The sequence below is a fragment of the Microtus oregoni genome, unplaced genomic scaffold (assembly GCF_018167655.1).
Source record: "Microtus oregoni isolate MIOR12 unplaced genomic scaffold, Mior012 000002F_ref0000024, whole genome shotgun sequence".
Taxonomy (NCBI): Eukaryota; Metazoa; Chordata; class Mammalia; order Rodentia; family Cricetidae; genus Microtus; species Microtus oregoni.
Genome location: NW_024543061.1, coordinates 27,610,001 through 27,628,812, shown reverse-complemented (window position 1 = coordinate 27,628,812; position 18,812 = coordinate 27,610,001). Strand labels below are relative to the sequence as shown.

Below are 18,812 nucleotides of genomic sequence, written 5' to 3'. Positions count from 1 at the left end.
CTTTGGGACCTGTCCTGGAACTAGCTCTTGTAGACTAGGCTGGCCTGCCTTTGCCTCCTGAGTGTTGGGATTAAGGACATGCACCACCACCACTCAGCTGAGCAGTCAGTGCTCTTAACCACCGAACCATCTCTCCAGCTTGTATGCATGTGTTGTATATGTAAGTATGTATGCAGATACATGTGCTTATATATGCACACAGAGTGACCAAAGAGGATGAAGGGTTAAACTCTTATCACTCTGAACCTCAAGACAGGGTCTCTCACTGAGCCTGGAGCTGAGCAGGAGGCCATCAAGCCCCCCTAAAACCTGTTTCCACTTCTCATAAAGCTGGACTTACAGGCCTGTGTGGCCATACCCAGCTTTTCTTTCTCTTTTTATTTTATTTTATTTTTTTAAGCATGGTGGGTGCTGGGTAGGAGAGATTGCTCAGAGGTTAAGAACACTGGCTACTCTTGCAGAGGTCCTAAGTTCAATTTCCAGCAACCACATGGTGGTTTATAACCATCTGTAATGCGATCTGGCGCCCTCTTCTGTCATGCGGGTGTACATGCAGGCAGAACACTATAGAATAAAGACATCTTAAAGAAGAAAACTACGGTGCTGAGGATTTGAACTGGGGTCCTGTGCTTGCAGAGCTGGTGCTCTCCCCTTTGGTATTGTCAAGTGAGTCTTTCCTTACATCAGCTGGGATTTTCTCTCATTTGAATCCCATGCGAACCATGATGTGGACTGAAGCCATGAGCTCTCCACCATCAGTGACGGCTGGCACAGGCCCTCTGTTCCCCCACAGGAACATTCTGCTCATCTCACATCCTGGTACTTCCCTGTCCTTGGGATTCAGCCACTTTACTAGTGCCCTGAGCAAATCAGTGCCCCCCCCCCCTTTTAAACACAGCAGATATCAGTGCCAGGTGGATGGAGGATGGGCCAGATAGCAAAGGACACTCAGGAACAGGTGCCCAGGCAGCAGAGCCTTGGGGTCTTTGTGCCTTCCTGGATGCCACTGCTTTAGGCTAGCAGCTGGATTTAACATTCTCCAAGTGCCTTCAGGGCTGCTCCAGGGCTGTTCTAGGGCTGCTCTAGGGCTCACACCTAAGCTGTGCAGCCATCAAAACCTTACTTCTGAGCACAATGATGCTTTCGTGTTAATCTAATCTTTTTGTGTTTGTTGTTTTTGAGACAGTCTCACTATGTAGCCCTGTAAGTATAGATTTTGAGCCTCTCTGCCCCCTGTCAAGTGCTAAGATTTTTTTTATTTTTTATTTTTTTGGTTTTTCGAGACAGGGTTTCTCTGTGGCTTTGGAGCCTGTCCTGGACTAGCTCTGTAGACCAGGCTGGTCTCGAACTCACAGAGATCCGCCTGCCTCTGCATCCGGAGTGCTGGGATTAAAGGCGTGCGCCACCATCGCCTGGCAGTGCTGGGATTTTAAGTGTGAGCTGCTAAGCCTGGCTAAATTAACCTGCATGTGTCAGAGTCACACTATGGAGGGGTTCTGAAATAGTCAACTTCTGTCGGATGGGAAAAAGCTGTTTTAAGATGCACAGTGTAGGGCCTGTGAGACGGACGGCTGGGCTGGTAATGGTGCCTGATAAGGCCGACAACTGGAGTCAACCCCAGAACTCACAGAGTGAAAGAAGGGCCCACTATCTTCTGACCTCTACATGACACACACACACACACACACACACACACACACACACAGCAAATAAATAAATAGGAAAATGCAGTAAAATATCCAGTGTGTCCCTGGTGAAAGACAACAATAGTTAGAGGTCAAACTATAGTTTGGGGAGGAAAACTTAATTACACTGGACCCAGTGACTTCACTATTATTAATATCCTTCCTAGTGTCAATCAGTGAAGTTTAGGGTCTTCATAGATACCAGGAGATCATTAACTAATTAATTCATAAGGAAAAATTCTGCCTTTTCTTTCTTTTGTTTTTTTGAGACAGGGTCTTACTTGGTAGCTTGGACTGGTCTGGAACTCACTATGTAGACCAGGCTGGTCTCTGACTTGAGTACATGAATTAAAGGCATTCACCACCATGCATGGCCCCAAATCCTGCTTTCTGACCCCAAAGGTGGTAGTTTTGTGGGTTTTTTTGTTTTGTTTTTTTTAAATACCGTCTCATACAGCTGAGGCTGGCCTCTAACTTGATATGCAGCTGGGAATGACTTTGATTCTCCTGTCTCCATCTTAGTGTTGGGATTGAAAGGATCGCCACCAGCCCATTTTATATCAAACTTTACCTGCTTAGTCATCTCACTGGCCTTTAAGACATTTCCAGAAGCATGAATCCTACCAAAATTAGGCACAGAACTATACAGACTATGTCTCAACACCCTTTCCATGAGAAAATGAATTTCAAGAGCTGGGGAGAAGGCCTGGTCAGTAAAGTGTTTAGCATGCACCAGGAGGACTTGAATTTCAGTTCTACCTCTAGAAAGCCACGTGTGCTGGGACTTGTTTGTAATTTCAGTGCTGAAGACACAGGGACACATGGAACCCTGGGGTTCACGGGCTAGTCAGCCTAATCTACTTGGTGAACTCAAGGCCAAAGAAAGACACTGATTCAAAAAACAAGGTGGGGCAGAAGAGCCAGCTGGATCCCTGGGGCTTGTTGGGCAGCTAGACTGAATTGATGGAGTTTCAGGTCAATGAAAGACCATGTCTTGCCAGGCAGTAGTGGTTCACAACTTTACTCCCAGCACAGGGAAACCCTGCCTTTAAAAAACCAATAAAGATAAAAAAAGAAAGGAAGAAAGAAAGAAAAAGAAAGGAAAGACATTTAGCTGGGCAATGGGGGCACACACCTTTAATCCCAACACTTCGGAGGCAGAGGCAGGCAGATCTCTGTAAGTTCGAGATCTGGTCTACAGAGTGAATTCCAGGACAGGCAGAACTGTTACAGAGATATCCTGTCTTGACCCCTCCCTGCCAAAAAAAAAAAAAAAAGATACCTAATGTCCCAGGACAGACCAGCTACACAAGAAACCCTGTCTCGAAAAACAAAAACAAAAAAAGCACACACTTAATGTGAACCTCTAGCCTCACCCACAAATGTGCATATGTATGTACCAGCATGTGCCCGCACACACACACACACATGCACGCACGGCTTCTGAAGAATCAACTCTTACCTCTGGGGTGTCTAAAATTTGTTTAACTTGCAGAATATTAGTGATGTGCCAGGTGTACTTGGAAAAGGTCCCCAGTGGCAAGGCATCTTTTCGAACGAAAGCTGCATGAAAAGGAAGGAACAAACTTCAATACCAGGCAGCAACATCCTCTCAGGGTGCCTGTCACTCTGCTTCTCCTCACAGGCCTGAAATTCTACTTGTTCTGCAAGTGGGTAACAGTCTGGCAGATACTGACTAGCCAAATGATAAGGAGCTCCACGACAGAAGTCTCTGTGGGTTCTTCAGCATGCTCACTAGACCTTAGAAACTTGTTTCTTTTCTGTAGTGCTAGGATGTATCCAGGCCCCTGTGCTACTGTTCCTCTGCTTGGTAGAGCTATGTGCAGGGCACTCTATTCTGAGAACCTCTTACCACACAAGAGCTAATGTGTCAGATCACAGTCCTTTAAAGGATGACTGCCTGCCCACCACCTGCGTGTGGGATTAAAGCCGCTCTACCAGAGGGCCCGCGGCACAGCTGGGGATTAACATTACTGTATGTGAGGCCTCTAGTTTCAGGGCATCAAAACCAGATAGATAAGCTATGAGGATGAAGGGCTCTGGGTCTCAGAGTCTCATGAACTCACTGCCTGTGCTGTTCAAGAGTGGACTTACTAAATGACAACTTACTGAAGAGACACCCTTGCTTTCCAGTTGTAGCCACTTTTGGCTACTGACCACCTGGTGGCTCTCTCTCCACCCTTTTCCCTTTATTTCTAAAAAGTTATTCTAAAAGTAAAATCTCCCTTACACAAAGTATAGGGGTGTTTAAGAAAAAAACTTGTGGTTAATCTTTTTGTTCGCTGGTGTTTTTGAGATACGGTTTCCGTATGTATCCTTGACTGGCCTGGTTATGTTTAGGAGGCTGGCCTCACACTCCTGGAGCTCTACCTGCCTCTGCCACCTGAATGCGGAGATTAAAAGCATGTGCCTGGCATAATGGTTAATTTTGAAGGTCAGCGTCTTTGGATTTAGAACCAACAATAGAACACAAATCTCTAGACAGGTGTATAAGGCAGTTTCTAAATTATGCTGAGGGGGGAAGATCCACCCTAACTGTGGGTGGCATCACTCCACGGGTTGTAACTGGCCCCCATAGGCTCCCAGGGAATGGCACTATTAGGAGGTGTGACCTTGTTGGAGAAAGTGTCTCTTATGCTGAAGCTACACCCAGTGTTGACTCCTTTTGCTGCCTGTGGTTCAAGATGTAGAACTCTCAAGTCCTTCTCCAGCACCATGTCTGCCTGCACATTACCATGTCCCACCATGCTGATAATGATGTACCTCTAAAATTGTAAGCTACCCAATTAAGTGTTTTCCTTATAAGAGCTGCAGTGGTCATGGTGTCTCTTCACAACCACAGAAACCCTAACTAAGACAGGGTCCCAAACTGAATAGAAAGGAGGATGCAAGCTAAGCACCAGGATTAACCTCTGCTTCCTAGCTTCAGCCAATGTGACCTGCTGCCTCATTTTCCTGATGCCATGCCTTCTCTACCATACTGACTGCAACCCCTCAAAATGGGAAGCAAAAATAAACCCTTTTCCTTTTTTTTTTTTTTGGTTGTTTTTCAAGGTAGAGTTTCTCTGAGTGTCACCGGCTGTCCTGGAATCTGCTCTGTAGACCAGGCATAAAACCTTGCCTAAAACCTTTTTTTTTTTTATTTTTTTTATTTTATTTTATTTTATTTTTTTTTTTTTGATTTTCAAGACAGGGTTTCTCTGTAGCTTTTTTGGTTCCTGTCCTGGAACTAGCTCAGGCTGGCCTTGAACTCAGAGATCCGCCTGCCTCTGCCTCCCTAGTGCTGGGATTAAAGGCGTGCGCCACCACCGCCCAGCTAAAAAAAATTTTTAAATTTTATGGTGTTCTATCCTGTCTGCATGCATGCCAGAAGAAGGCTCCAGATCTCATTACAGATGGTTGTGAGCAACCATGTAGTTGCTAGAAATTGAACTGAGGACCCCTGGAAAGCAGCCAGTGCTCCCAAAACCACTGAGCCATCTTTCTGGCCCCAAACCTTCCTTTATAAAATTACTTCCTGTCAGAGTATAATCACAGCAACAAGTAACTAATACAGAAATATTAAGAGTCAAGGCTGTTGATTTGATAAACCTATGTGGTCCATGGGCCTCTGGATTGGTTTATTGGAGGAAAGTGGAAGAGTTTGGCTCTGTGGGCTAAAGAAGCCCTAGAGTGCTGTAAGCAGGGCTTGATGGGCCATTCTGCTGGGGACTGTGAGAGTCCCGAGTGCCAAGAGGCCTGCATCAGGTGCTTTCAGGGAGGAGAGAAGACTCCTGAGAGGCTACTGGGTACAGGTGTGAAGGTATAGCTCAAGCTGCAATGGAGAGCCCAGGATGTTGATGAGAGCACATTTCTGGTGCCAGTTAGGCATTCATGTTCTATATCAAGCAAAGAAACTGGCTACATTCTGTCTGTGTCCCATGAGCTTGAGTGAGGCTGGATTCAAAAGGAATGGACTACTAGTTATCTCAAGACAGGACAGTGTTCAGACCACATATCATGGCTTCCGCTTACTGCTTATTCAGGTCCCCGGGGAGAAACCACAAAAAAGGAGCAGAAAACATATGAAAAATGTGCAGTTTCTCAAGGAAAAAGAATGAGTAAGTTTAACAATAGAGATAATGCAGGATTGAAAGCAGCCGTAACTTGGGCTGGAGCCATTAAAAACAAACATGGCACTCTGCTCTGGGACAACAGGAGAGGGGTCTTAAGGGCAAGACCATAAATGACAAAGTCTCCACCTCGCGAAAGTGCAGACTCACTAGAAATAGTCTAGACTGAGGATGCCACAGGAAGGGTTCCCTCTCAAAATGACTGCCTAGGAAGTGCTCCCCAGAGTTGGCACGCAATGGCCACTGCAGCTGAGTCGGCAGCACTGTCCACAAGGTATTGGTTTTGCAGGCATTAAAAATGAAAGACAGGGGGGCTGGAGAGATGGCTCAGAGGTTAAGAGCATTGCCTGCTCTTCCAAAGGTCCTGAGTTCAATTCCCAGCAACCACATGGTGGTTCACAACCATCTGTAATGAGGTCTGGTGCCCTCTCCTGGCCTGCATGCATACACACAGACAGAATATTGTATACATAATAAATAAATAAATATTAAAAAAAATGAAAGACAGGAGAAGCCATGGAGTCTTGAGCCCTGGTTCCAGAGAGCCACCGAAGGCAAAGTTGGCAGATGTGGTGTTCCTGAGAGGCTACTGGGTACCGGTGTGAAGGTATAGCCCAAGCTGCAATGGAGAGCCCAGGAAGTTGATGAGAGCAGGACCATGAAACATTTCTGGTGCAAAGACATGGAGTGGAGCTGTCTCAAGAGGGAGGCAATAGGGCTGGTATGGGTGGGGCTCCCCAGGCCCTTTGGAACTCCAGATACCCAACATGAAAGTATAGGATTTGGTGTTGCCCTGATGGGCTTTGGTCCTGCTTTTATCCATTTATTCCTTGCTGTACCCCAATTTTCCCATTTTGAGGTGTTCCCCAAATGGATATGCCCCATCCCACAGGGATTCTATGCTACTACGTAATAGATCTAACTTGGTTTCCATTAATAGCTGGTCACAAGCCTGAAGATTTCTTAGATGAGACCTACTGGAAATGTTAGCTCCTATGTGAAGTTAGGACTTTGAACTGGATGTATTCTGTATAAGAAGGATGTACCTATGGAAACCAGAGGTGAATGTCAAGGTTTAGAGTGATGTGCTTTGTTGTCAAATTACCAACACGTGGTCTTATGATTGTTAATACTGTCAACTTGATGGGATTTAAAGTCAATATGGAAACAGCCTCTAAGTGTTTTTCAGGGAGCTATAGATTAACTGAGGTGGGAAGATCGCATCTAAATATGGATGGTACCATTCTGTGGGTTAGGGTCCTAGACAGAGGAAGAAGGAGAGAGCAAGCTGAGCATCAGCGTCCATTTCTCCCTGCTTCCTGTGGATGCCACATGGCCAGCTGCCATCAATTCCTCATCATGAGCCAAAATAAACCTTTCTCTACTAAGCTGCATTCTTGGGATATTTTGACACAGCAACTAGAACAGTAACTAACACAAGGTTTTTGGGTTTTTAGTTGCTGTTGTTTTCCTACAGAAACTTTCTGAAGTTCTAATCTTACTGGTGGAGGCTCATTCTAACAGTATTTGCTAAGGAATTATATTCTATTTTTATTTATTTTTTTGTTTTTTGAGACAGAGTTTCCAGTAGCCCCGGCTGTCCTGAAACTTGCTTTGCACAGCAGGCTGGCCTCGAACTCAAGAGATCGGCCTGCCTCTGCCTCCTGAGTGTTGTGATGAAAGGTCCCAGGTTGGGACTATATTAGTTATTATTTATTTTATTCTATAATTTTTTTTTTTGAGACAGGGTTTCTCTGTGTACTAGCCCAGGCTGTTCTGCAACTCACTTTATAGACCAGGCTGGCCTCAAACTCACAGAGATCCACTTGCCTCTGTCTCCTGAGTGCTGGGATTAAAGGTGTGTGCCACTACCACCTGGCAGAATTATATTCGTAATGTTCACCTGGAAATGTTTCCTCCAGACCAGGTTTTGGAGAGCTCCCCTCTGGACTTCTGTCAGTTTGACACAAATGCTCTCAAAGATGGTAAGCAATCATGTTTGGGAGAGTGGAACCTCAGTTCCATTTGCATACTGATGACATATTTATTAATGCTCCTTTAGGTTTTTGGCCACTGGGCCTTCAATGTTTTTGTGGAAACTGTAGCACACCTAGAAGTATCAAACAGTCCTTGCTGGTCATTTATGAGGTTTACATTTCCTGAATGTTTCCATTCACACTTACTGGGGAACTGTTCTAAGAGCTAATTACTGCAGGTTTCACGCTCCAGCGACACCCAGACGTGCTAACCCTGAAAGTCCCTTGTAGATTTCCATACAATTATTACTGCTCTTCCTAGGGAGACTCCGCACCTGTGGTGGAGTTGGGGAGCCGCTTTTTTGCACTTCCTACGGATATTCTCTGTTGCAAGGCATCAAAAAAGGACTGAGGAATGTGGAACACCAGGGGTTCTGGTTTACCTGCAGAAAAAGGAAGGATGTTATTAAATGAAACTTGGTTGTTTTCTTACTGTGCAAGGAGAGGGAAAAGGAAAGGAATGAATGGGGCCGTAATCAAAAGTACCTGCTGTGGGCTGGGGAGACAGTTCAATGTGTAAGGTATTTGCCGCTAAGCCTGATAACCTGAGTTCAGTTCATGAAACCCACACGGTAGAAAGGGAGAACCAACTCCTGCAAGCTGTCTTCTGACATACATTGGCCATGGCATGAATGTGCCCTTCTTCCAACAAAATAAGATGCAATAATGATAATAACAATAATAATAATACCCGAGGTTTCTTTCTCTTTTTTTTTTTTTTTTTTTTTTTTTTTAGACTAGTCAAGTGCAGTAGTGAGAAGGGAGGAAAGTGTAGAACAGGAGTTCAATCTGTAACTGACTGTGGACAATCAATTGAGATAACTCACTACCTTCGGACCAGCCCCGAGGTTTCTTTATTCAAAGACAAAAAGGCTAATGGGATTTCATGAGCCAAGGACGGCATCAGTCTTGCCCCTCATCCCTTGCTCATAACACACCTATCCTCCACCAAGAATGACTGCAGATTGCTAGGTGGGTAACCACCACCAGAGGAGACTTCCCCCACTGAAAGGCATAAGAACTGAGAACACTGAAGTAGAGCTGAGGAGCCTCTGCTGGGCTTGTCCATTTGATTGACTCCTGCCTTCCATGCCCAGACACTCGCCAGCTGCATTCATGTCTAAGCAAAGCAGGAGGATGCTCTCACTTGCATGGTCAGAACCATGAGTGCTAAAGATTACGGGGTGTGAGTGTGGCAGGTACAGTCAGTATCATCTGTGACTCCCCAGCACATTAAATGTGGGAAAACATCCTAATCTCTTAATTTGGATGAAGAAAAAGTCAACAGAGTTGACTGTAGAGGGGTGCATGAGCTCAGAGTTTTTCTTAATCCTAGCAGAAGGAAACATCTAGAGTTCCATGGATAAGCACAGAGCTGTGGCTCACCTGAGAGAAAGACTCTGTTTGGTTTGTTTGAAACCGTATTTCTCTCTGTAGCCCTGGCTATCCTGGAACAGGCTGGCCACAAACTCACAGAGATCTACCTGTCTCTGCCTCCCCAGTGCTGGGATTAAAAGAATGTGCCACCACACCTGCCTAAGAAAGACATTTTGGGGCTGGAGAGATGGCTCAGTGGTTAAGAACGCTGTCTGCTCTTCCAGAGGTCCTAAATTCAATTCCCAGCAACCACATGGTGGCTCCCAACCATCTGTAATGAGATCTGGTGCCCTCTTCTGATCTGCTGGCACCAGAAGACTGTATACATAATAAATATATCTTAAAAAAAATTTAAAAAATTAAAAAAAGGAAGATATTTTTTTAGATATGGTCTTTTTCTATAGCACAGGCTGGTTTGAATCTAACTCACTATGTAGATAAGGCTGACCTCAAACCTGTCATGATCCTCCTTCCCCTGTCCCATGAGTGCTAGAATTACAGAGTGTGCCACCACGCATGGCTCTGAGAAAAATACTCAAGTTGACTTGAAAAGTTAGTTCAACAGTTAAGAGCATTTGTTGCTCTTGCAGAAGACCCAGGTTTGGTTCCTAGAACCCACATGGTGGCTCACAACCAACTATAACTCCAGTTTCAGGAGGATTACCTCTTCTCACCTTCACAGATACTAGGCATGCATATGGTACACATACACACATGTGGGCAAATTACCCAGTCAAATGAATCTAAACACTTTTCTAATGTTAAAGAATACATTACGGGCTGGAGAGATGGCTCAGTGGTTAAGAGCACTGCCTGCTCTTCCAAAGGTCCTGAGTTCAATTCCCAGCAACCACATGGTGGCTCACAACCATCTGTAATGAGGTCTGGTGCCCTCTTCTGGCCTGCATGCATACACACAGATAGAATACTGTATACATAATAAATAAATAAATATTTTAAAAAAAAGAATACATTAAAATGAATTAGGCAAGGTGGGACACTCTATAATCCCAGCATTTCTGAGGCTGAGGCAGGATTGTGAGTTTGTGGCCACTCTGGGCTACATAGCTCTCAAACACAAAAAACGAAAGCGTAAATTAGGGGGTTGGAGAAAGGGCTCAACACTTGCTGCTCCTCCGGAGGACAGGAACATTGGTACCCAGCACCAATGTCAGATGGCTCACAGCCATCCACAGCTCCCCATCTGGGGAGCCCGACACTGTCTTCTGGCCTCTGTGGCAACTGCTCTAATGTGGGGCACACACAGTCACACACATAAAAGATCAAAACACAGAAACTCCAAACAAGCAAATAAAAGTGAAAGGTGAGGGGCTGGAGAGATGGCTCAGAGGTTAAGAGCATTGCCTGTTCTTCCAGAGGTCCTGAGTTCAATTCCCAGCAACCACATGGTGGCTCACAACCATCTGTAATGGGGTCTGGTGCCCTCTTCCGGCCTGCAGGCATACACACAGACAGAATATTGTATACATAATAAATAAATAAATAAATAAATAAATGTTTAAAAAAAAAGTGAAAGGTGAGTTAGAATAGAAATACTTTTACTCTGTACTCAATTTTGTCTTTTTTGTTTTGTTTTTTCAAGCAGGGTTTCCCTGGCTGTTTTTTTTTTTTAAAGATTTATTTATTTATTATGTATACAACATTCTGCCTCCATGTATGCCCACACGCCAGAAGAGGGCACCAGATCTCATTACAAATGGTTGTAAGCCACCATGTCGTTGCTGGGAATTGAACTCAGCCGTCTCTCCAGCCCCCTCCCTGGCTGTTCTGGAACTCCCAAAACTACACCTGCCTCCTCCTCCAAGTGCTGGGATTAAAGGGATGCACTACCACCTCCTGGCTTGCCTACTTGTACTGACTGTAGAATGCCAGTATCAAAACTTAGTACTTGGTGTGTAAAGATGTATTGATGTGGGCAGGTGCATGTGTACTTGTCTACAGGTGTGTGGAGGTCAGAGGTGACTTTCAAGGTTTTTTTAGGACTATGTTCCTGTCTTTGTTGTCTGTGTGGTTTTGCTTATTAACACATTTTTTTAATTCATCTATTTATTTAAAAAAATTTTAAGGATTTATTTTATGTATATAAGTGTTTTGTTTGCATGTTTGTGTATGTACTATGTAGGAAAGTAGGAGGTGTCAGCTCCCCTGGAATTGGGGACCTGGAGCCAACACGTGGGTGCTGGGAACTGAATTCATATCCACTGTAAGATCAGTAAGTGCTCTTAACTGCTAAGCCATCACTCTAGTCCTGATTTGTTTTAAGAGAGAAAGAGATAGAGAGGAGAGAGAGTACATGCAGGCTATGGCACACACGTGTAGGTGTGCGTGTGTCAGAAGGTAATCTGCAGCAGTCAGTTCTCCCTGTCTACCACAGATGAGTCCAGGGTTCCTGTCTCCTCCTCCATAACTGGATTTTTGAGACAGGGTCTCTCATCGAGACCTGAGGCTTGTCAATTAGGCTCAAGTGTCTGGCCACCCTCTTAGCATTGGGATTAAAAGTTCACAACATCTAACTCAGTTTTTAGATGGATTCTGAGGGTCAATTATTTCAAACTCCTCAAAAAGAATGGAGCTCTTCATCACCTGACCAATTTAGGAAACCTGTATTGGAACTCTGCTGGAACAACTGCCAACAAAAGCAGTTTAGGAAGAAAGGCTTGTTTGGGCTCACAGGTTCATCATGGTGGGGAAGTCAGGGTGACAAGAGAGATTCTAGCTATGGACAGCAGGAGTGTGAGGTAGCTGGTCCCATCACAACCAAAGTCAGAAAGCAGAGAGATGAGCTGGGCCAAGCTGTACACACCTTTAATCCCAGCACTGGTGGCAGAGGCAGGCAGATCTGAGAGTTCAAGGTCAGCCTGGTCTACATTGTGAGTTTCAGGATAGCCAGGGCTACACAGAGAAACCTTGTCTCAAAAAACAAAAAATAAAATAAAATAAAATAAAAATAAAAAACAACGGAAAAAGAAAGCTGAGAGATGTGTTGGTTGCTGCACTTCTTGTTTTCATCCCAACTCATGGGACTGTGTTACCCACTCAGTCAAAACTCTGTCATCTTCCTCGTCACACACTCAGTGGTGTGCTTCTGGATGAACCCAAATCTAGTCAAGTAGACAAAGAAGAACTGCCATCCCACCCACCTAGATGTGCTCAGCAGTGGGCACGCACTGATATTCACCTCTGCTCTGCTCCACCCTGTGTGCCCCACCCTTCCTCAGCTCTGCACAGACACAGCTGTTAGTAGAAGACTGACATCTGCCCCACAAGACACAAATGCAAAGACAAAGACCTAGGCTGGCAACAGTTTTTATCTGCTGTTCTTTTTCTTCTATCTCTAAAGTCACTTTGCAGGTACTGTACTCTAGTAATGATAATTATTTAATTTAGTTCTTTCTACCTACCTTGATGTCTGCTTTTTCTTCTTTTGCTTGTTTGTTGTTTTTATATTTATTTATGAGGGAGGGAAGGATGTGTTGCCACATAGAGGTCAGAGGACGACTTGTGGGAGTTGGTTCTCTCCTTCTACCTCATGGGTTCTGGGGATCAAACTCAGGTTGTCAGGCTTGGCAGCAAGTGCCTTTACTGCCGAGCCAGCTGGGTAGCTTATTTTCTTTTCTTAGTACAGGGGACTGAACCCAGAGACTTGTGTATGCACAACACATGCTCTAACATTAAGCTATACCTCTATTTCACTCTCTTTAAAACATCAAAGCAGGTCTCACTCTGTAACTCAGGGCAATCCCCCAGCCTCAGCACTGCCACACCCAGCCTGACTTTTACTTTCTTGTGGATCTGTGTTTTCGCACAAATCAGAGCAGAGCTATTGCGTATTCCTTTGATGCTTCCTCCTTCCAGCATACTTACCATCAAACTGATAGTGCATGGTTTGATGGATACGCTCTGTGACACTGGCCAGCCAGTCTTGGAAGGACAAAGTCACTTGTGCCTCATCTAACAGCTGACCACAAACTAGGAAAAGGAAAAAAAAACTTTTTTCATTAACTTTACTTTTCTTTCAAAATAATTAACTAAAGCTTGAAACGGTCAAGTAGTTTAGAAAAAAGCCATAAAAATTAAGTACAGAGAAAATAAACTAAGTGAAATAGGTTCCAGGACTTTTTCTATTTAATTGACATATAACAATTATACATTTTTATCATGTGCAGTGTGATAACAGACTTCTTTTTTTTATAGAGATTTATTTATTTATTTAATGTATATGAGTGCTCTATCAACTTTATGCCAGAAGAGGGCATTAGATCCCACTCTAGATGGTCTGAGCCACCATGTGGTTGCTGGAAATTGAACTCAAGACCTCTGGAAGAGCAGCCAGTTTTCTTGACCTCTGAGCCATCTCTCCAGCCCCCAAACTTTTTTTTAAATATTTATTTTTATTTATGTGTATACACGGGTACCTACATATACGTATATGCACCATGTGCATGCAGTGCCCTCTGAGGCCAGCAAGGCCATTGAATCCCCTGAAGCTGGAGTTATAGGTGCTCATGAGCTACCAAATGTGAATTCTGGGACCTGAACTTGGGTGTTCTCTAAGAGTAGCAAGTGTCCTAACTGCTGAGCCATCTCTCCAGTCCCAAAATACTTAAAAAAATAATCCATTTATACTGGGCCTGATGGTGTATCCCTGTAATCCCAGCACTTGGGAGGTAGAGGTAGGAGAATGGTAAGTTCCAGGCATACCTGGGCCACACTGCAAGTTTGAGGCTAGTCTAGGTTACATGATACCCTGTCTCAAAAGAACAAAAGTAAATTCATTTGCAAAAATGAATGAAAGCCCTCAAGACCAATAGGTTAGAGTATTACCCCAGGCTAGGAAGATGTTAGCAGCTGATCCTCACATCCACCTTAGTTCCAGTTCCGAGGGATCCTGTACCCTCTTATAGAAATTACTTCCAATTCTGAGTATGGATTTGCATACACAAACTCTCTCAGTAATGAAACTGTTTGTTTCCTACTAAGACTGGCATGCCTGGAGTGGTGATATATACCTGTTTGGGACATAGAGGGAGGAGAAACATGAGTTCAGGGCTACCTGTGACTACATAGCAAATTTTGAGAAAAAAAGATTGGTCGAGTGTAGTGGTTCATGCCTTTAATACTAGCACTCAGGAGGCAGAAGCAAGTGGATCTCTGTGAGTTCAAGGCCAGCCTGATCCACACATCAAGTTCTAGGGCAGCCTAAGGGCTACATAGTGAGACTGTCTCAAAACCAAATCAAGCCAAACCAGGGTCTGGAGAGATAGCTCAGAGGTTAAGAACACTGGCTGCTCTTGAAGACCTGGATTTGATTCCCAGGACCCACAAGGCATCTTACAATTGTTTATAATTCCAGTTCCAAGGGGATCAGATGCCCCTTCTGGCCACTGCAGGTATTCATCATTCATATATTACACAGACATACACACAGGCAAAACACCTGTCCACATTAAATAAAACTAGTAATAAAAATAAGAATGTTGGGGGCTGGAGAGATGGCTCAGAGGTTAAGAGCATTGCCTGCTCTTCCAAAGGTCCTGAGTTCAAGTCCCAGCAACCATATGGTGGCTCACAACCATCTGTAATGGGGTCTGGTGCCCTCTTCTGGCCTGCGGTCATACACACAGACAGAATATTGTATACATAATAAATAAATATAAAAAAAATAAGAATGTTGTAGAATAATCCTCTTGTACACTATAAAGATTTTTCACTCAAATTGGTTTAATAAAATGTTGATTGATCAGTAGCCAGGCAGGAATATTTGGCAGGGTAACAAACTAAGGATGATTGGAAGGGTGGAGTCAAGAGTAGCCAGCAGGTATAGAGGCACCAGGAGATAACATACCATGCTAATAAAGGTACTGGCACATGGGAGAGTGTAAACAAGGAATATGGGTTAATTTAAAAAGGTATGCGCTAGTTAGTAATAAGCCTGAGCAATTGGCTGAGCGTTTACAATTAATATAAGCCTCAGAGTGGTTATTTAGGAACAGGGTGTCAGGTCAAGAAATTTCCATTTATATACAGTGTTCCTAGGTATGGCCAAAATTTTCACATAAAACCTGTCAAGGCTTAAGGAAGGATTCTAGACACACAAGAACAGAGTCAAGCATGGCTTATTGGTAGCTGTTTTTTCTCTAATGGGCTGTTTGCTGGCACTGGGCAGAGGCATGTCTCTTTTAAGAGATAACTTTCTGGCTCAGTGCCAGCAGCAAAACAGGTGGCTCTTTTTAGAGGTCCTACTACCAAACATTTATACGGTGTTTATGAGCAGCCGGCAGGATGCTACTTGGTGGCAGCAAGGATCTAGAAACTTCCCAAAGTTGGGGTAGTAAACATGGCTTTCAGGGCTGGTGGTAAATGTGTCTCCGCCTTGAGACTACACTCTCGAGGAACCAACAGGGAGGAGTCAGACCAGCAGGTCATGATCTAAGTTACAGAGCAGCTGTTTTTGTTTTTTTGCATATGCAGACAGAAAAGGTTATAGATGCTCAGTAAGGACAGATTCAGACAAACAATAATAAAAACCTCTAAATGGATTACAGTGTGTTTAAAAATATATGTAGTCTTGGGAAAGAAAAGAAAAAACAACAAAATAGTCACATAAAGATGGAAAATACACAGAAAGTGTAGATTATATTATTGTGTTGTCTTTAAATTTTTTGACTGCTAAGAGAACTTGGATTATGAAAACTGCCATATTAAACCAAACTACATATTTTAAAATTATCTTGACCTCAAAATTTAAGTCAAAAGATATAGCCAGGCAGTGGTGGTGCACATCTTTAATCCCAGCACTCAGGAGGCAGAGGCAGGCGGATCTCTGTGAGTTCGAGGCCAACCTGGTCTACAAGAGCTTGTTCCAGGACAGGTTCCAAAGCTACAGAGAGACCTTGTCTTGAAAAAACAAAAACAAAAACAGACAAACAAACAAAAAGTCAAAAGATATATTACTTTGGGGAGAGGTTATGCTTTGTTTCCACAGGAAATGAGAGGCTCTGATTATTCGGGGTAAAAAAAAAGCAGGTCTGATAGAGGAAGATCCCCTGAAAAATCTGGCTACAAATACAAAGAAATGAACCTAAAAGAACTACATGACATATGGTGTATATTTTACCTGTTCAAACATAAAACAAAAATCACTTCTGTTTGACTTGTGCCCAATGCACAATCTATACCTTTTTTTTTTTTTTTTTTTTTGGTTTTTTTGAGACAGGGTTTCTCTGTGGTTTTGGAGCCTGTCCTGGAAGCTCTTGTAGACCAGGCTGGTCTCGAACTCACAGAAATCCGCCTGCCTCTGCCTCCCAAGTGCTGGGATTAAGGGTGTACGCCACCACCACCCGGCCCACAATCTATACTTGTATTAAGACAGGTATGTATGTTACCTTTAAAAAAAAATTATATATTTTTAGAGCAAGGGGAACAGACACCAATGAAAACTATGGCCCAGGTGATCCAACATCCAGACAGCTTCCAGGCTGCTGACTGAGATGATCCAGCCTCACATAATTCCACAGCCAAGAATTAACAATTATCCTAAATTTTCTTAGGGTCCAAGGATTACCAGCATCCACAATCAACAGGAAGTAGTTTAAAGAACTACGTCCAAGCCGGGCGATGGTGGCGCACGCCTTTAATCCCAGCACTCGGGAGGGATTAAATCTCTGTGAGTTTGAGGCCAGCCTGGTCTACAAGAGCTAGTTCCAGGACAGGAACCAAAAGCTACGGAGAAACCCTGTCTCGAAAAATAAAAAAAAAAAAAAAAAAAAAAAAAAGAACTACGTCCACATTTTCACAAGATGGGTTATAGATATTTATTATTATTTAAGAGGTGGGGTTGTTTACAAATTGTTATTGGTCATAGTCAAAATAAGGCTAAACAAAATAGTTAAATCCAGAGATCTCTTTCTAAAAAAAGAAAGGAAGATGTGATATAGAAATGATAGGATAAAGGGTAGATTACTGAATCTACATTATCCAAAAACAACTATTAATCTTACATATTTTATATTAGTATAGATTTTGGTTTACTGATACAAATTTAAAGACAATTTTGTTATACTGTATATATATTTCTACTCTAGGGTATTATGTTTATGAAGCTCATTTAAAAATAGAGCTGAAGAGATGGCTCAGAGGTTAAGAGCACTGGCTGCTCTTCCAGAGGTCATGAGTTCAATTCTCAGCAACCACATGGTGGCTCAAAAACCACCCGTAATGATTTCTGGCGCCCTCTTCTGGCCTGCAGAACACACACAGACAGAACACTGTATACATAATAAATAAATAAATCTTTAAAAAGGCAAAGTATTTTAAGAAATGTAATATATAATTAAGAAATACAGATTAACAGTCATCTATAATAGCAAACTTATAGTCATGTTAGGTTTTCAAGGTCATATAGAGATACATTTGGGCAATCTTCAAACACTTTAAATACCTGCAGAATATGGCATTTGAAATGGCTTAAGAACTTAGATTTTTCTTAACAGTGAGACTTGTCTATTTCTGGCAGCACCAATTGCTTCAAAGAGGATGATGGGCATTGAAGAAATGCCATTGGAGTTTGTTTTCTTTTCTTTCTTTCTTTTTTTTTTTTTTTTTGGTTTTTCGAGACAGGGTTTCTCTGTAGCTTTGGTGCCTGTCCTGGAACTAGCTCTTGTAGACCAGGCTGGCCTTGAACTCCCAGAGATCCGCCTGCTCTGCCTCCCAAGTGCTGGGATTAAAGGCGTGCGCTACCACTGCCCAGCGAGTTTGTTTTCTTCATGGCTAAAGCTAGCCATCTGGGTGAAGAAACTGCCCTTGGTTTAAATGCTGACAGTTACTATCAAACTGGACCAGTAGGATGCAAGAAAGGCATTTGCCAAATGTTGCTAAGACAAGGTAGGACAGTCCTTCAAAATTCCCTGCTTCACAGGAAAGTCTGTCAGATATGCAAGGCCTGTAAGCCAGAGTTGGATGGCCCAACATTACAGAGAAACTTTGGGTGACTGTCCAGTAAGCTTGAGATCCCTATCATTGGGTAACATTTCACCCTTCTGGGGTTTTTGGTGGAGTTGAGGATTAGCTAGCTATAGTTTTCTTTAGTTAGGATAAAAGATAAATTAGGTACAAAACTTTGGACTCACAAAGGTAAGATAGATAACAGAGTATTATCTCTAATTTTGCCAAATATAAATAGATTAGATATTATAACTGTAATTCTTTTTTTTTTTTGTGTGTGGTTTTTCGAGACAGGGTTTCTCTGTGGTTTTGGAGCCTGTCCTGGAACTAGCTCTTGTAGACCAGGCTGGTCTCGAACTCACAGAGATCCGCCTGCCTCTGCCTCCCGAGTGCTGGGATTAAAGGCGTGCGCCACCACCGCCCGGCATAACTGTAATTCTTAATAACTGTATTTTTATATATAATCTTACTATGTTAAGGCAGGGAAACAAGGCTGATGGGAAGAAGAAGGTGGAGAGTCAGGAGTTGTGAGTGAGATGCAGAGGGAGCAGGGAATGAATGTGCCATGCTAATAAATAAAAATGAGTTAATTCAAATGCATGAGCTACAAGTCTGAA

At 43.3% G+C, this 18,812-nt stretch overlaps 1 protein-coding gene across 8 annotated transcripts in view; it reads right to left on the bottom strand.

Annotated features, from left to right (window-relative positions):
- Nucleotides 1-18,812, bottom strand: part of CUNH2orf42 (chromosome unknown C2orf42 homolog) — a 41,572-nt gene that overhangs the window by 7,384 nt on the left and 15,376 nt on the right. For 5 of the 8 annotated variants that reach the window (XM_041645237.1, XM_041645261.1, XM_041645274.1 and 2 more), the window contains 3 exons: nucleotides 13,117-13,221; nucleotides 8,130-8,237; nucleotides 3,148-3,248 (listed from right to left, as the gene is read on the bottom strand). In XM_041645237.1, the coding sequence (XP_041501171.1) occupies nucleotides 3,148-3,248; nucleotides 8,130-8,237; nucleotides 13,117-13,221 (314 nt within the window). The remainder of the gene's footprint in view (nucleotides 1-3,147; nucleotides 3,249-8,129; nucleotides 8,238-13,116; nucleotides 13,222-18,812) is intronic. The other 3 variants (XM_041645253.1, XM_041645293.1, XM_041645267.1) reach the window with 2 other exon arrangements.